The 18,860-nt window shown below is 42.7% G+C and overlaps 1 protein-coding gene across 1 annotated transcript; it reads right to left on the reverse strand.

The window, feature by feature from the left end:
• Positions 1-1,177: 1,177 nt before the first annotated feature.
• On the reverse strand, positions 1,178-9,050 carry NRSN1 (neurensin 1). The gene is made up of 3 exons (XM_057424373.1): positions 8,788-9,050; positions 3,772-3,969; positions 1,178-2,741 (listed from the first exon to the last, which is right to left on the reverse strand). The coding sequence occupies exons 2-3, from the start codon at positions 3,958-3,960 to the stop codon at positions 2,343-2,345; spliced, it is 588 nt and encodes a 195-aa protein (XP_057280356.1). The 5' UTR covers positions 3,961-3,969; positions 8,788-9,050; the 3' UTR covers positions 1,178-2,342.
• Between the last annotated feature and the right edge of the window lie 9,810 nt (positions 9,051-18,860).

The raw sequence follows: 18,860 nt of genomic DNA on the forward strand, positions 1-18,860 counted from the left end.
CTCTATTAGGCCAGCCATCCTCTGGACAAAGATACGGCGATGCTTGCATGTGTGTATCTACCTGTGGGGTATGTTTTAAGAAGGACTGTATACCCATATAGCTACTTTGGGTAACCAAACCTAACCTCTGCTTTCTTTTCCAGCAGGATTTTCATTCAAACTTCCAGTGGTGTTGAGAAAAGGTAGGTGGAGAGAAGGGACTCAGTAATAGCTACAGGAGCCAGCACTCTCATCTCTTTCAGTGAACTTCACTGTAGAACTGAAAATGTCACACTTCCGCCATGGACGGTTTTTAATTCAAAGCTCTCCATCGGAAAGGTCAGGGCAGCTTGACTCTGCTGCCCACACACCGATAGCCAGGCAGCCATGAAAGCTCATCACGGTAAACACAAATCCTCTCAGCCTGAAAAGCAAGTGCTGAGGACTCTCTGTCTGGAATAACTAACGAATGGCAGCAGTGACAACCTGTCCCCCGTGTCCCAGCCCTGCCACATGCCTTGTGAGGAATCATTACCCACCACCCCTCTTCTTGCTGGCTTGCTTTGTAAATATTGCAGAGCTCCTAACTTACCCATTTCCTCATCTTTTCCTGTTTAGCACTGCTTGATCTGCTTCTCCCCCGAGATTACAGTATTATTTTTAAGCATCAGGTGCAATGTGCTTTTGCACTTCTAATGTATGGGTGCCAGTGAGTTGTTGGACGCCCCAAAACTCACTTTGTTTCATTCTCTGTAATCATGTGCATGTGGCAAGCTCTTGATTGTCCCTCTTTCAGTGCTAATGCCTGTACACTGCCATCGAGTTGCTAAGACAGGCACTTTCTTTGAAGAAGAAAATTTTACTTCTGCTGCTGTCAGCCACGATAATTATTGCAGATTCAGCTGAAACTCCCAAAACATGTATGTTCTGGTCTATTTAAGGTGTGGAAGTATGAACCAAGTCACAGCCCACAAACTGTGGGAAAGAGGAAGGGAAAGAGCATAGATGTTACCACGTACCTTTGTTAGTGCACTGGAATCTTTTTGATTGAGCACCAATGCGATTTCCTCACCTATGAAAGCTGAAAACACAGACTGCATTAAGAGACTCTGAGTTTGAACTACTGATTTCTCCTTTCAAAATATCTTACTAAATTTATAGAGAAACCTGTTTGATAAGAAAGAGACTTTTCACAAAATCCATCACTGGCTCACGCCAAGAGTTTTATTCAATCCATTCAAAAAATAGACAGAACTATAAGGTGGCACATATTGTCAGAGAGTACAAATGTCACATCTTTCTTTATACGGTTTAATTTAAATCCATAGATTAAGACAGTGAAATAATTGCCCTGTGTGGGAAAATAACTGAGGGTCTTCCATGAAAGGACAAGTCTTCAAGTTAGCATTTACACAAATGTATCTGATTAAGCATAACTTTTTCTATCCTCTATAAAAATATAAACAGCATTTCAAAATGCCTTTAGATAAGTGTGTTAAGGTCATCTAACATGGCATCAATGTACTGACAGAATATGAGGCCTGGGCATGTCAAACCACGTTTAGTAATCCATACCCATCCAAAAAGAAAACATTGTATGAGCTTCAAACATAACACAACACAATGAAACAATATCAAACAAAAGATACATAAGTACATATTCCTCCTTCCATATGAATTCCTTCTATTTATTTTTGTTAATACGGCAATAAACAAGACAGAAGTGGCAGTTACGCACAGGTTAATTGTAACTTGGGATCAAGTATAACTTGCCCTTCCCAGAAAGTAACATCACTGGGAAGTGAGATGCACCAGGATCACATTAAGGGCACTCATTGCCATGTGTTTTACCTGGGCAGTATTACTTTGATGAAGGCTGTAGAATGGCAGGAGGACAAGTGCAAATTACAAGGGCAGAATCTTTGCTTCCCAGACAGCAGAACCAGGAGCTAAAGTTAAGACTAAACAGTATTTTACTGGCAAGAAGAAACTTAAACAAAAAGCCAGCTCATCTAAACTTGAAACAGTGGGATGTGGGGTGTTCTCGGTACAGCTGTTGTAAATGCACCCTATGTTTTCCAGGGATGCAATCTGATAAGCTAAACACCTAATTGTCGTTGCAAGGATTTACTGGTTCAACACAGATTAAAATGTTCAAATACACTGAATATACTGGTCACAGATCTAATCACATCATTTCCCTTTTCCCCATCCTAAATTTGTATTGGAGCAGCTTCCCTCTCAGCTGTGTGTTTGTATAGCAGAGCACTGGATGTTGTAATCGACTAGCACATATGCCAACAACGGCTGATATTTTCCAGTTAAAGTGATCTACAGGTGAGAAACAAAACCTAAGGGAAGGGTCAGGTTTCAGATAGAGGTTGGACATTTTGAACTTTGGACAAAGTGACAGGTATCTTTGATTCTCCTGGTGCTGGAGCTTTTGTGACTGGGTTTGCATGGGCTTTTATATCAGCTATTCTCTCTTTGAATCTCTGCTGGAGGTACTTTTCTTCTTTGGAGTAACTTTTAGCAAAAGCAGACATCAGCAGACACACTGCCACGCTGGACCCTCCAACGCAAAACAGGATTGCTCCTGCCAGCTTGCATATATCAAGGGACCCATTAAACTGAATGGCACGGGTATCTACCACAACAAAATCATCTTTCCCAAGAGCTTCGATTTTCGGTGGCACAAGAAAACCCACCACAAGAACCGTTAAACCTATGAGCATAAAAGCTGTCCCAGAGATGAGTCCGACCTGGAAAACAAAGAAACAAAACAAATTAATATGAATTTCCAGTTTTTTACAGGTAAGTGGTCCTAGAAGGCATCTAGCTTTCACAGTGTCTTGCATGTAGAGTTTTCTCTTCCAGAAGAAGGATGATATTTTTCTTTCAGGTCATTATGTGACACTACCAGAAGTAGAATATATGGAGAAACTGCCTTTTTACAACTTTAATTCAGCATTTACATTTCTGGAAACAATGGAACATGCATTTATACATCCAAAGAGCATTTCACGTCCAAAGGCTCTATCACATACAGGATCACAGTTTAAGCCCGGTGCTGTGTGACAGATTTCTTTAGTTTTAGGTGGTGGTTAGGACCAACATTTCAATCCCTGCTGACAGTCATATAATCACAGTGTCATATTCACCGCTTGCTTTTACACCATGAAATTCCTTCACAGAGATCAGAAGGAAGTTGCTATTGCTATGAACAGATCACAGACTATTTCTAGCACATTTCAAGTGTAAAGTGCAAAATCTGGGTTGCACAGAATGCCCCTACCATCAGAGCAGAGGGGTTGAATTAGATGGCCTCATGGGCCCCTTCCAGCCTCTGATGTTCTCCAGTTCTGTCAAGTTCCCTGACCTTAACAGAGACCTTGCAGTTTTCTTGATCCCTAAGTCACGCAGTCCTAGAGTTACTGCTGTTAACCTACCAGTCCTACTCCCAGTAGTTTGGCAGGACTACTGTCGGTGCAGACCAAAGGTAAACTACACTTTCAAGCTATGTGTGGAATTTCCCAGGCAACACTGTGATGTTTCAGTGATATGGCTCCTTGTGACACAGAAATTAGAGGATTCAAAGACCCTAGAACTCCCTTGAAAATTGATTCACCTTGGTAAGAGCACCCTGCTTTCAGAGAGATTGTAACTCAATCATCAGGGAAAACTGAGCAACAGAAGGCCTTAGTTATTTTCCCATGTAACTTAACTCATGAGTTACATGAGAAAGTACTGCAGTGTGAGTTTCTAATGCCAGTAAACAGCAACATGCAGTACCTTCCAGAACGTAGAGCTCCACCTGCTAGGCGATCTCTGGATCTGAAAATCATCCTCATACTCCCAAATCGAAGCTGTGCAGTCTTCATAGAACTGATGCAGGTAGGACCGAACTCCATAGCGTTGGTACCCTCCCTCAGTGCCTCCCTGTGCATGCTTGGACCCACAGATGTCAGCATAGGAGCTCATCCTTCCTACCTGCAATGAGATGTTTCATGCAAAACAGATTAATAGTGATGTGGCAGGAGAGGAAAACTAGAAACTCCCCAGCTGACACGAAGAAAAGCATCCCAGGAGAGACATTTCCTTCATGTTTTTCCAAACAAAAAAATGGGCCTGGTAAAGTTGCATGCAGTGATCCAGCTCAAGAGAACCCAAGGCACTCAGTGTCTTGGCACAGCACAGCCTAAAGGTGCTGAAGGGAACAGTGCCTTCCATATGCAGGGTGCCCACACCCCATCTTTTGTACCAGCATGCTATTACGTTTCTATGCAGACTGAGAAAAGCAGAATATATCAGGTGACGTCCGACACCTGGGTGGGAGCAACCCCAGGCACAGCTACAGGTTGGGTGGAGAAGAGATAGAGAGCAGCCCTGCGGAGAAGGCCCTGGGGGGGTCAATAAGAAGATGAACATGAGCTGGCAGTGTGTGCTCGCAGCCCAGAAAGCCAACCGTATCCCGGGCTGCATCAAAAGGAGCGTGACCATTTAAGGGAATGGAACATCTCTCTTATGAGGAGAGGCTGAGGGAGCTGGGACTCTTTAGCTTGGAGGAGACTGAGAGGTGACCTCATCAATGTTTACAAATATGTAAAGGGTGAGTGTCAGGATGATGGAGCTAGGTTTTTTTCAGTGATGTCCAGTGATAGGACAAAGGGCAATGGGTGTAAACTGGAGCATAGGAGGTTCCATGTGAACATCAGGAAAAATTTCTTTACTGTGAGAGTGATAGATCACTGGAACAGTTTGCCCAGGGGGGTTGTGGAGTCTCCTACGTTGGAGATATTCAAGGCCCGCCTGGACAAGTTCCTGTGTGGTGTACTCCCGGTTACCCTGCTCTTTCAGGAGGGTTTGATGATGATCTTTTGAGGTCCCTTCCAACCCTTAGGATTCTGTGATTCTGTGACCAGCAGGTTGAAGGTGGTGATCCTGCCCCTCTACTCTGCGCTTGTGAGACCCCACTTGGAGTACTGTGTGCAGTTCTGGTGTCCTCAACATAAAAAGGACATGGAACTGTTGGAACAAGTCCAGAGGAGGGCCACGAGGATGATCGGGGGACTGGAGCACCTCCCGTATGAAGACAGGCTGAGAAAGTTGGGGCTGTTCAGCCTGGAGAAGAGAAGGCTGCATCAAGACCTCATAGCAGCCTTCCAGTATCTGAAGGGGGCCTATAGGCATGCTAGGGAGGGACTCTTTCATTAGAGACTGCAGTGATAGGACAGGGGGTAATGGGTTCAAACTTAAACAGGGCAAGTTTAGATTGGATATAAGGAGGAAGTTCTTTACTGTAAGGGTGGTGAGGCACTAGAATGGGTTGCCCAAAGAACTTGTGAATGCTCCATCTCTGGTGGTGTTCAAGGCCAGGCTGGACAGAGCCTTGGGTGACATGGTTTAGTGTGAGGTGTCTCTGCCCATAGCAGAGGGGTTGGAACTTGATGATCTTAAGGTCTTTTCCAACCTTCACTATTCTACGATTCTAATAAAATCCAGCATCCCCAAAGGGCTCACATTGCTTCTCATGCAGACTGCTTCTATGAATTTGATAGGGTTTGCAGCCTCAAGAACTGGGAACTAGGTAAGGTTTTTCAATTATTTTTTTTACCAAGCTTTTGAAACACAGGACTAAACACTGATAGAACATTCATAGCCATGAGAAACAGAGGCAAAACAAGCCCCAGACAGACTGAAACTGTATATATCTTGTACTTAAATATGGATAATTAAAACTGAAAAAGATGGAATGTCATAACAGCACCGATCTTCTCACTGAAGGGAGTGAAATTAAAATATTAAACCTGTGGCAAACCGCTGCTGCCTTAGAGAAGTCAATGTCCAACTCCTGCTGATTTTAATAAAACCACAATTTTGTCTGCTATGAAAACTGCCAACAATGTTCCCCACTCTTTCCACTTCATGGAAGTTCTCATAACACACAAAATTTATATTTAATTATGCAGGTCCCAGGTGTGAACTTGCTTCACAGGTGTGATGCTATGGAATTCATTAAAGTAATACTAGCCCCTAAAAACTTGAGCAGCAGGTCCATGTTATTTAAATTGACTGATTTGTCTTTAAAGAAGTTCAGAAAGTCTTAGTCCAAAGGGAACTGTTAATCAGTACTTGCATCTGAATGTCACAGCTCAAATTATATCAGCTTTAAGCAGCTCATCTGATTGCCACAGCAATTTTACTTAAAGGGAAGGAAGGAAGGTCTGACGTGCTCACAGCAGCTAGGGCCTCCAAATTTCACGCTCTGCAGGCCTTTGCTCTTCAGGAATGAGTGATCTTGGTGGGTACATTTTGAGGTACAAAACTAAAAAAAGAAGTGGTATGGATATAAGTACATAATCTAAAGTATTGTGTGCAAACACTTAAAGTAATTCTACTTTTGGAGCCTGTTTAAGCAGAAAGGAAGTCTTTTTCCCCCTAAGGTCAAAAAAGGGGAGGACCAGACATAACATGACCAGATAGTGTGGCCCGTCAAAGCTCACTTGTGTTACTCCAGCTGCCGCCAGAAGATAATTTTAGAGCTTCTCTAGTTACTCCAGAAATCAGATAAGGCACATTGCAACTGAAGTTATTGCAATCGATTTAAAAAAACCCTTGACGTTATGTGACAGAAAACTGTATAAATATGATCTTGCATTCACTGCACTGTCTGTAGGTTTAGTAACAAAACGCCCTCCTTTCTCTTGACTAACAGTTTGAAGAATTGTCTATAGGAACCACAAAGCCTGGAATCACTTACATTACAGCTTGATTCTTTAGCAATCTGAAATGCTAATAGGTGGATTTGGTCAGGCATATGAGAAAAATGATAAATAGGAGCTGAGAGATGGAGTAAAAACAAAAATAATGATCTTTTGCTTGTAAGATTTTCGATAGCATCAAATAGTATGACCTTCTAAAATGGAAAGAAAAAAAAGAGGACTGCCAACATCACTAATTCTTCTCAAGTATTGTATATTAGTCCTACTGAACATTTTCCTTATGCTCAGACTCTTCCACTTATAACTGATCTCCCATCTTTTGCAAAATATCTTGTCCACTAGAGAGAAGGGAAGAAAGCTTCCCAGCCCTATATGACTCACAGAAGCAGCCTGATAATTTGGCCTAAGATGGTATCTCTTCTCAGCTGCAATGCAAACATAATGTTGGTGTTCTTGCTACTTACAGATGGGGCAGAGGAATTGACACAGTCAGACTATGGTGGGAGTAAACAGCTCTCCATAAATAAGAAGGAAACATGTGTCACAGCCATCAACTTACATCAGATGAATAAATACTGCAGTAGCTATGATCTCTTAAGTGTTGATGTATATTTGCATGTCTCACCTTTATGGCTGTGAAATTAAATGCTGAAATGTTGGACAACTTGCTAAACAGAGAGTCACAGTTATCTAATCCCTGTAACACACAAGATCAGAACACGCATCCAGTGGTTTAATCATTAAAAGTTCTTCTGTGCCTAAACCGGAGGTGCCTAGGAACACGTGGGATGTATGATCACAGCTTCAAAGCACACCACTGCATAGTAGCAATCCATCCCCTAGCAACTTTTGTTTCCATGGCAAAAGCTTGTCCTGTTTACTTTGAGCTTTACTATTCTCCACTGCTCTGGGGAGATGTGACTGGGTTTGTGAGCAGGCAGATTAAAAGATGAGCAAGCTCTAAGAAAAATCACGCAATACATTTCCCAGCTACTTTGCTTTCCTATTGCAGGGTTGGACACATTTTAAAAAACCCTAAAACATATGTAAGAAATTGACATCTGAAAGGCCGGCAGAAGCAAACGAGGTTGTGCCATTGCTCTGTGACACACAGCACTAGATGTAAGCCACAGATGCTGATGGGTTTGCATAGGTGAAGTCCCCCTCTCCAGATTTACATACCTGGACCCTTCTGTTCAGAGGGCCGTGTTTCCTACCGAAAACAAGTTCCCTGGAAGAGTGAACACTGGAATAAATAACCTCCCTTTGACCGCAGCCTCCGAGATGGTCCTTTTGATACCTCAGACCCCTGTCACACCAGCCTCCGGCACCTCCCCAGGCCAGACGCTGGCCCAGGCCGTGCTCAGGCTCACCCTGAGCTGTGTCCATCACGCCCGAAGCGAGCCTTCCTGTGGCCGCGGCTCCGGCCTCGCCGGGGCTGGGGGAGAGGGACGAGCTGCTGCCGCTGCTCCCTGAGGGAGCCTGGGCTGCCCGGCTGCCTACCGGGGCGACTCCTGCGCTGCTGTCGTCCACCGGGGAGCCAGTGGGGCCTCCCCTGTGCGGGGACAAGGCCCAAAGGGGGGCGCAGGGGCCAGCGGCAGTCGCCAACGGCCGCGCAGACCGGAGCGCAGGACGCTGCTCCGGCCGGGCGGTACACGCTCTCCATCAACTGTCTCCCGGGCGAGGCGAAAGAACCTCGCAGTGCCCGCACTTGGGCAGGTATCCCGGTCCCCGCTACCCACCGGCACGCTTCACCCTACAGCCCGCCGCTCCTACCGGGGCCCCGAAGGCAGAGAGGCCGGCCCGGCCGCGGCGCCCCCTAGCGCAGCGCTGCGCGCATACCCCCCTCCCCGGCGGCAGCAGCCTCCCCCACGGGATGCTCCCTCACCCGGGCCGGGGGACGAAAGCCGCAGGTCCCGCAGTGCACACAGCTCTCCATCCCTTCTGCCGGGCGGCCGATGCCCCGCCGCCACTTTCCCCACGGGAAGCTCGGTGCCGTACGCCTCCCGTGAGGAGCCCCCCTTCCCGCCGCCAAACTGCGCGGCCGAAGTTTGCGGAGAGGCCCGGTGCCACGGGCCGGGGTTACCTGTCCCTCCCGCCGCTCCCCTCAGCCGGCTGAGCAACCGCAGCGGCGCTAGCTGCGGCTCTCCCTCGCCGGTCCCATCTCCGCTCTGCGCCGCGCCGGCCCCAGACACCACGTATTATGTACGGCCCGGAGCGCCGCTCGCTCCCGCTCCGTGCCTGCGCACTGAGCCGCCGCCACCGGGAGCGGAGGGGCGAGGGGAGAGCGCGGCGCGTCGCCCCCGCCCGGGGCGGCTTGTGGCGGGGACAGAGAGGGGACGCTGGGCCCAGCGGAGTCTCCGGTGAGGAGGGTCCCTCCGGCCGGGGCTCCGGCGGGGCCGCTCCTGAGGCAGGCGGGCGCACTGGGTGGCTGCCCCAGGTGCCCACCAAGGTCGCCGGTGTGTCCTCCCGGGGTGGCGGGAGCAGGAGGGACCTTGGGGCAGGTCTCTAATCGCCACCCCCATCTCCCATCCCCTGTTAAACAGCACTGAAAAATGCAGACTCAGTGTCTTGTCCGTTGGAGCCGATAGACGTTGCAAAAATACGAGCTGCAGAGAGTAAGGCACTGAGATCAAAGGGTTGGAGAAATAAATCAGTTAGTTGGCAAGGAGACCCAGGTTTTCTTTTAGGAGAAACAGTGACGCTGAGGGCCAAGTGTTAGCGTGTCGGATCTGTCCTGATAACAATAGGTTGGCTGTTCAGTGAGGAAAGATTTTAAGTGAGCAACTTAGGAGTTAAGGAAGCTGGTGAGGGAAGAGTTAGAAAGCATGACAAGGCAGGGAGAGCTGGAGATGCTAAAACGTACTCCACAAAGAGGCAATATGTAATTCCTCTGAAAAAAAGAATGAGAATGTAAAGGGCAAGAATGGTAGTCATTTCAAGGCTCTGTACTGAAGTACGCACAAAAATATTGTTGCATGCAGAAGAATGGAAGTGCATTAAAGCAAAATGGGGTAATATTAGCCAAAGGAAAAACAAGGTCTTTCTAAAGTGCTTAAATCATTACAGCACATGAAGAAGATGAGATTAATGGTGGTTTCATTAATAATAATAATGCCTAAGCTCCTTTTAAAAAGAAACCCAACCTGTAATTGGTATCAACAGTGAGTTTGGGCAGTTGCAAGCTAGGAATCGTAAAAACAGCTATTAAAGAGCAAGTAAGGGATTACATTTAGAGGAACAAACTCTTGTTTCAGTGGATTTCATCTTGTCCTTCCAAAGCTGTTATGCTTGTTTCAAGTAATGAGTAATGCCAACCAACAGTGGTTGGCCTGAGCTGAGCAGAGATACTTCCACAGCAGTATTTGATCAGTAGCACTGGTGTACCTCAGCCCAAGGTGACTAACAAGTTAATAAACTGACAATTACTTGTGAACAACCAGGAAAATACAGTGAAGTGATAAATGATTGGAAAGCAGGATGGAGTATTGGTCTTAAAAAAGATTTCCTATTTATTGTCCTGTAAGACTAACACCAGATTTACATGTTGTTTCGCAGTTTGGAACAAATGCTGCCTTATCCCAGATGAGGAAGATGTCTTCTATAGAAAAAGCAATTAATCTACCCAAGCTGTCCTCCCTCTATTCACAAAGCTAGTTTCTTTTTGATTCCTTATCTGCTGACAAAGTGAATAAATAAAAGGAACACAAAATACCTGAGCTGGCCCAGTACATTGTTTCCTCACAGAGAAGTGATGTGCTTTGTGAGCCAAGACAAATCAGTACTGTAGCAATGGGAACATTTGCACTAGCACTAAAAATTATCTGTGAACTCCAAATTAACAACCCTGAAGGATAACCACTGATAATCTCAGAAGCTGCTTCTAGTCCACTTTTGGAGCATTAGGAAAACTGTAAACTCAGTCTGAAGTGAGGGCTGTTCTTGAAGTATAGCTGAGGTCTTGAACAGAAGAATGTAAATGGCCTTTTTAGCCTTGAAATGGGTAACATCAGTGCAAAGATCATTTAGACTGTTTATCCTGAAAGCTTTATCTGGGAGTGGCATGCAGAGCAAGTGCAGTATTCTACCTCAAGTAAGTTTTTAACTTGTTGGGGTCTATTTTTCTCTTGTGGAAAGGAAACCCAAGCCTAGTGCTTTCCTTGTCTTCCACCTGCTGTGCTAGAGGTCTGTGATGGATAGTAGTGAGCATACTGAGGAAACAATCCTCTATTATTGAAATCCTTTGTAGGTGGTGGTGTTGGTTGCCATAGAATTTACAAGGTTCTCTCTTACTGAGAGGTGATCAGCCAGTTTTGTGAGCACAGCTTAGTTAGCTTCTGGGAGCCTGTCCTGAAAAGGAGAAATTACCACTTCTGGAAAACATGCTTCTCTTGTAACAAAATGCAGCAATTGGTATGAGACTCATGTTCACTGACTTGCAGATGTCTGTTCCTATTTGCTTAATGGTGATGGCAAGCTTCCAGAGGCTCTGCTTCTGTTTCACGTGTTGCAGAAAGCTGTGGCCTTAATACTTCTGCTGTAGTGACATTGATGTATTGCCTGTCCTTCCCTTCCTGCTGTCCTGCTCACCTTCACTTGGAGGACAAGACTCATAGCGTACCCACTTCCCAGGAAACCTTCAGTTGACACAGAACCTCAAGGAGCAGCTAGGGCAGAGAAAGGTGATTCCACCTATATTCCACACTTTTGAGGGTAGCAGAAGAGAGGTGCAAGAGCTCCTTCCACCGCAGAAGTGTGTGGAGGGGCCCGTGAAGAGCAGGAGCTAATTGTTGTTTTCTGCACTGCCTGTGGCTCTGAGTCTCCTAGGAATTGTTAGTTCTCTTTTTCATTCTTTTGCTGCTGGGCAGAGGGATAGGCAGGAGGAATTAGAAGCGTTCCAGGGACCCATCTTCACTCAGAGACTGCCTCCATTCATCATGTTTGTGTTTCCAGAGCTCACTAAGAGACTTGCTTTCTCTTAGGCCCAGTTGTTTACAAATAAGCTTTGCAGATGCAGTGTGTGTGCAGGGTTCAGAGGCAAAAAGCCTCAATTTAGATCCGAATGAAATGGCAACATGTCAAAAACACCATTTTCTAGCAGTGCCAGGCATTGGACAGCAAATGTGTGCACAGCATTTGCAGCAGCTACGACTACCGCTAGACGGCTGTGTTGTTTTTAAAATACGCTGCCTGTGAGGATCAGTGCCTAAGAGCTTGGGTTAATTTATGAAATTTGGTTTCTCAGGGGAAATGTAATTCAATGTCAAGGGCAGGTGGGGATGAATCAGCCCAAGAAGTTCAGTTTTCTTTAGCGGAGATGTAGTGTATGGTATGTTCAAGTGCTGAACACCCTGGTCAAGAGCAGCCTTTCAAGAGTGCTCAGCTCCCAGTGGGACAGCCAGTTTCTGGGCATGCTGAACTGTGCCTGCCATGTGTGTGAGTTACTGTGTTTGGGTGGGTTAGGCCACCTCAGATGAGTTTCTCTTTTTGCTGTATTCCTGTCTCCTGTGCCTATGAGGAAAATGTGTGAAGCACAGCATCTTTTGGTAACCCTTGCATGTCTGTGCTTACTGTTCCATACGTGAAGTTACTAATATGCTCCACATGCCATATATGAAATTTTTCTGTGTTTTGTTGCCCATGTCGAAATGGAAGTATATGAAAACTTGACCCCTACTGTGAATGCTGAGGGTCATGAGGGTGACATTAAGAACTCCTCTCAAAATGCCCTTGAGTCTTCAGCTTTTATCTGGCTGATCATATCCCAGAAGTCATTATACTGCTTCCTATCAGCTTTTGATAAACTGGAAGGATTTTATAAAACACCCATTTTAAGTTTATAACGCAATTACTCTGTGATTGGTCTCATATACCTTTATGTACAATCCAAATGTTAACCACACGACAGAGTGAAGGTAGTACACAAATACAGTGTAATCAATGTTAATGGACTTTTAAAAGGCACATTTTGAATATAAGGCCAGAGATGGGAAGGATGACACCGTGATGTTGTTACTGCACATGTACACTGGAAGTGTCTGTGAGTGGCTGCAGTTAGGCGGCAGCAGCTGCATTGTCTGGTGGTTGCTGTACAAACCTCCATGCAAAGGCATCTTCTGGTTCAAGGAGTTACTTGTTTTTGTTGTCTAAAAGAGTGTAATCACACTATATTTGTAATGTATTTGTAATATAATTATCCACTATATTAAGTGCCAATTGCCAGACTGTCATAGATTGTCTCTTAATCTATGTTGCTTGTTCAGAAAACACTGCTAGATTTTAGCAATGAAAGTCACTTTCCAAAAAATTACTTCCCTGGGAGCAGTGAGGAGGATTAGGTGAATGCTGTCTCAGCTTCTGCAACCAACTATACATTGACTTTTAAGAGAACACACATCCAATTGCAATCCAAAGACAGTCCCTGTATTGCTACGAGGCTCTCCAGAACTTTTAACCTCTATTTAGATGGAAAACCCCCAAACTGAGGAGAGCACACACTGATTGTTCACACGATTTATAGATGTTATGACAAGATAAATGTGTCATAGGTGTTTGAATAGAGTTACCAAAGATACATTATCTTCTTTTTAGCCAGGCCAGTAAAAATTTGGTTCTGCCACTGACTGTGATGCACTTTCACAAGGCATGGGAAAGGTGTCATGACAGGCAGGTACCCTCAAGAGAGCAGAACGCAATCTATTATCTCTGAACTAAAAAATAATTGACATTCTGTGATGACATTGTCCACTTTAATTAATTGATGGTGTTCAAAAGTAAATAGGCAACAATCACAGGCAGACCAGTTCCACTCTTTTGGACACCTGAGAGTGAGAAGAGTAAACATATGCTCTCTTATGTAAGGTTCCAATGCAAGTATCATCCTTTTGACATTATCCTTGGACTTTCTTGTGGGACATTTAAAGCATTGCTGCCTTTGTGAAGAGGTCACAAGGGCAAATTGGTTGATATAAATCTGCTTGTGCCTATAAGGATTTAAAACCCTTTTAATTTCTATAACCACATTTCAGTGGGGTGTTGAGCTCTGCGCTTGATAGAGCTAATTCAGCAGAGGACCTTCCTAAAGTTGTTGTTTGCACTGCCACCAAAAATTTTTTTTTTGTTTTTTTTTGCTCCCCAAGGATGATTTACCTGCACTTATCTTGATTAATATTGTTTTGCTTACAAAAAGAGCATGATAATCACTCAGTAGTTTGAACAGAGCAGAATGACAATTGTGTGCAGAGTGCATGAGGAAAGAGCACACATGTTCAGATTACAGATTACAATATCTGTTTCACTGTCTCCTTCCTGCTGCTTGCTTGCTTGCTTGGTGCTATATGCTGTTATGTGATGGCTGTGTAAGGGTTGAAAGAGGAATAATTCCTTTTAAGTCAAGGATCAGTTAAGGGTGCTGAGCAGTCCTGTGTCCCTCTAGCCACCTCTGTGGCCATTTGCAGGTGCACATGGAAAGATTATAAAAACAGGGCAATCACATCAGTTTCTCAAAGCTCTTATCTTCTGACAACATGCAACTTAGGGATGCATGCATATGGACTAGAGGAACCCTTTGTGCTTAATAACCATTAATGAACTTTCCCTTGTGAATTTAAAAGTCCCACTGCTTTTTGAATCCACTTTTTTTGGCAGCTGCTGCAATGTGTTGAGGTCTCAATTCACTGTGAAAGTGAATTTTATTCCAGGTATTTTTGCAGAATGAATTTTTCACTGGGAAGTAGGTAACTTTTTCATTCTATGCTCTGAATAGCATGCTCTAGACAGCTGCTTATTCCATATGTTTTATATATAAAAGATTGAAGGCTAAGGCCAGAGTCTTCAAATCTGGTTTGGGATCTACTTATTCAGGAAGTGGTATCTCACTGAAGAGAGCTAAACCCTTTGACACTAACGAGATGCACTTGTCTGAATAATACATTTGAGTGCCCTTTTTTTTTTTTTTTAAATGTGAGGAAATTAATATGTGTATTATTTTTACCACTTCACACTCTACAGTGCATTAATGTCCTGATCATTTTTTTGCTTGGTAATAATGTGATCATAGTGTTACTGCCATGGTTTGGTGGGTACTGATACAGCTTGGAGCTTTCACTGAGTCACCAGCTATGCCTCTTTAGTTAGCTAGTTTTAGGGGGTTTGAATGGAATCCTAATGCTCTACAGATAGAATTGGAAAAAATAGCATATTTTATTCATGACTGATATACCTGGTACTCAAAGAAAGTTTTTCAATTCTCTTTGCTTATGTTACCAATTTCAAGGCTGAAAGATAAGATTATACTTTTCTATTCAGCACCGTTCATAACCAAGAACAAGAATTCTGTTCTCCAATTTTTTAAATTATTTTTACTTATTACATAAATGAGTGGATATTTTGACAGATTGTAAATTCACTGAAAAAAAAAAGAAAGGTTTCTGGAGGGTCAGGAAAAGGAAATTTGGTTTTGGTTGGTTTGCTGGAGAAAAAAAATGGAAGGAGAAAGGAAAGATTTTTAAAACATATTTTGATAAAGTGCTATTCAAAATTAAATATTTCAAGTGACATTTGAAATGTAATAATATTTCTATTTTGAAACTTAATCCTTTGAATCTTCCATTTAAAACAGTGGTTTGGTTTGTTTAATAAATGGACCAAGAAGGAGAGAGAAAAGATGAGACAAAAAAATTAAATAGTCCCAAAATGAAACAAAGCCTCTCATTTTATGTCAGTCCAAAATAAATATTTGTGGTTTGCAACCAAAACAACCAGCTCTTTGTTTCTCCAGCTACAGTGGGTGTAATGACTTTCTTGGTTACTTATTCCAGTTGCTAAATGGTCTTGCTGTTGTAAAGGTGCCTCTTGGTCATAATCTGTTTAATGACATGAATAGAGTATGGCTTTTATAGGGGAGCTTTTGTAGTTGATTTATGGCATTTTCATTGCTGTAAACAACACTGTGGCAATTGTAGTGGAGGCAATTTCTGGTAGTTAATGACTGTAATCTAAGAGAAAATAAGGTATTGTGATAAAGGGGTTCAAAGATAATGCAGTGCTAATGCAGGCTAGAAATGAGGAACATTATTCTGAGTGTGAGGCTAACTAATTTTTTTAATAGTTTGACTAGGAGTTTACTAGATTCTTCTCTCTTTTATTTATTAATCAAGATTGGGAATCTTTTTGGAAGATGCATCTGTTCACAGGAAATAGCAGGCTTCATTCAGAAGTTGTCTGAAATCTTATAGCCTGAATTATGAAGATGAGAAGATACCTTTGTGCTTTTCAGTATTATCTTAAAAGATAGTAAAAGCTTCTGCTACCTACTGGGCAACAGTGTAGCTCCATTGAAGCCAACAGCAAAATTCCCCATAATGTCAGTAAGTTTCATGTGTTACCACTGACTCAGCAGTAAGAGCTTCCTCGGTTTAGGTGGCTGTGAGGAATAAAACTGGAGGCTCTCTTTGTCTGGACCTTAATTGTATGGGTGGGGTGATAAAAGTGTTTTGCCAAGATGTCTGACTTCCTACCTGACTGTTTTAGCAATGGCATCCAAATGCAATTTTAATGCAGTTATGTGAAAGAATCGCTTTGTAGCACTCCTCAGTCTCAGATTCCTTCAAGCTTTAGGCCAAGGACATTTTCAAATGCCTCTAGTACCTACTGCAGCTTACCATAAAGAATCTAGAATTACTACACAAAGCGGTGCAATGAGGTCTTCCAGACTTTCTTGGGCAGAGAGGTTAGGTAGTTTCTTCAGACTTCTTGTGTTATTCAGAGTAGAGGTTTTGTGTTGTGAGGTGTTTCTTTTTTGTTTGCTTGCTTGATTTTTTTTAATTAAGCTAATGCTAGATAATGAATTAGCATTTCAAATAAGAGTATTTTGTTTTTTCATGATAAATCACAAAGGAGGAATTGCCTCAACAGAAAACCCAATTAAAACCTGTTTCCATGATGGCTCAAAGGTCTCCTCAATGCGTGATTAACACTCGTGTGCCCTTTGACTTCCAGTTAATAGGTATTTAATATATTACCCCATTTAAACCTAGCTTCAGGAGTGCATTATAATGAGGTTCATTCATATGTGTTGCCTGGGTTATGAAGGGAAGAGAAACTCAACTTCTTTTCTGGTAAAGTCAACATGAAGGGCTGTAGACCTGCAAGGTGGTGAGACAGCTGGTACCAGTTCTTTCTGTTCTTTGGGTGTGTAATGGCTCCCAATTAATTTTTCAAGCTTTTCCTTAAACTGGATGTTGCAAAATAAAAACGAAGTTACTTTCAAGAGCAAGCTTTGCCCTTGAGAGTGCTAGATGGAAAGAAGCTGGTCTGCTAGTTGTGTGAGTTGGCTATGTTTTCATGTACTTCTACACTGAATTTGTGCACTTGACAATAGTACCCCTCAAGAGATAATGCTTGCATTGTGAATTGACCATTATGTACATATGCTAAACTGGATAAATATTTCTTCAGAAATACCAGAGGAGAGAACTGGGTCTTGCCAGCATCTTTAATGTTTACTGCTGCCTCCATCTGCTGCTGCTATATTTTTCTCTCTTGAGATCCAGTTTGTTTTGATTCTTATTCCCCTTGTATGTTAATTGTATTTATGCTCTGCTCTTATTGATGCGCAAAAAGTTGATATAGGCCAGCAAGGGATTTGCTTTTTATGTATATCTGTTTTCTTTAGAAATGTGTGGGCATTCTATAGTACTTTTTGCGTGTTTCTCTGATCCTGATCTTGGAAATTGTGAGGTAAATTAGGGGAAAACCCACCAAACCTGTACTGAAATCCATTAATGCCAAGACAAACTGGATTTTGTTAGCAGTTATTGGTTAATTTAACCAGATCTTTTATAGACTTCTGTCTCTGGAACATATTGTCTGTTGGTTTGTGTCTTTTACTCAACAAGCCTTAAATGCATTTTGTGAGAGTTACTGGGTGCTGGTCTCTGTAACTGTGTGTGGGGAAATAGTCTATTGTTCTTGGCTTTTGGTCTGATGACTGGTTTGGTGGCTTCATTTATTAAGATACTTTTTTGAGGTAATGGGTTCTCATATCCAATAGTCTTTAACATGAGAACATCCCAAAACCTGGGTGACACTGAGGTAATTAATGTACTTTCCAAGAAGGAAGACATCTTGCCAACAATGCGGTCATACTTCACAGTAAACAATTAGCTCAACAAATAGCTACAAACAATGTACTCAGTGACTTAAGAATGCAAACTGGAAAAAGATGCAGCTATGAGGTCTTTTGGGTATTTTAGCCAACATCCTTCAAAAATCAATTCCATACTTCTACAGCCCTTTTTTTTTGGTATATAAATACACTCAGTGTCTGGTATCTTTTGAATGAGATAAGACTAGAAATGAACAGAGAAGCAGTAATAGAAATAAGGCTAAGTGATTTGATACCCATGGTTTTGTAGGCCTGAATCAACCTATAATTTGCTAAATTATCTGGTTATTTGGCTTTGTATACTATAGTGATTTGTCATTATATATTAGCAACTGTACAGCTTTATGAAAAACAATAGCCAAAATTGAAGTCTCAAATTCTTTTGAAAATTCATGGAAATATCTCAGATTTTTATGTTGTTGTATCAGGCGAGGAGTGAGGGAGTAGAATATGCCTGAAAACTTCCTCAGGATTATATGAGGTGGTAGTTATTGTAGATAGCATAATTTATGTTCAGCATTATGTAAGGTTATTAAATTCTATTCCTAAAATCTAGTTCTTTTCTGCGTAATACTGAATGTTACAAGAAACTTTGTTAAGCCACCCTTCTATTCAAATTTGCTGCTGTATTCCAGTGTGAAACTCAGCAGTTTACAAAGTATTTAGGGTGTACTTAAGAATGAGGTTCACTTTACACTATGACTCTACACAATTTAGCTGATATTTATGTTCAAAAACAGTTCTACAACACATGATTTTAGGGTCTGCTGGTTGCATTTTTGTTTTTATAAGAATATTCCCTTTGTTGGTATGTAGACACCTTGCAAAAGAGGAAACTGCCTACATTGTAAAACCCTTTACACAATAATTGCTCTTGAATATTACTGAAGGTAATTTAATTTTTGTGCTTTTAATGAGAAATATGTACAAATGCTAAACAAGTTACAAAGATAATGATGTCTCCAAAACTCTGTAAGATATGATTTCTGGGC

Source organism: Pezoporus wallicus, unplaced genomic scaffold (genome assembly GCF_028554395.1).
Source record: "Pezoporus wallicus isolate ANWC-B61680 ecotype Strahan unplaced genomic scaffold, APGP_CSIRO_Pwel_v1 contig_5485, whole genome shotgun sequence".
Lineage (NCBI taxonomy): Eukaryota > Metazoa > Chordata > Aves > Psittaciformes > Psittacidae > Pezoporus > Pezoporus wallicus.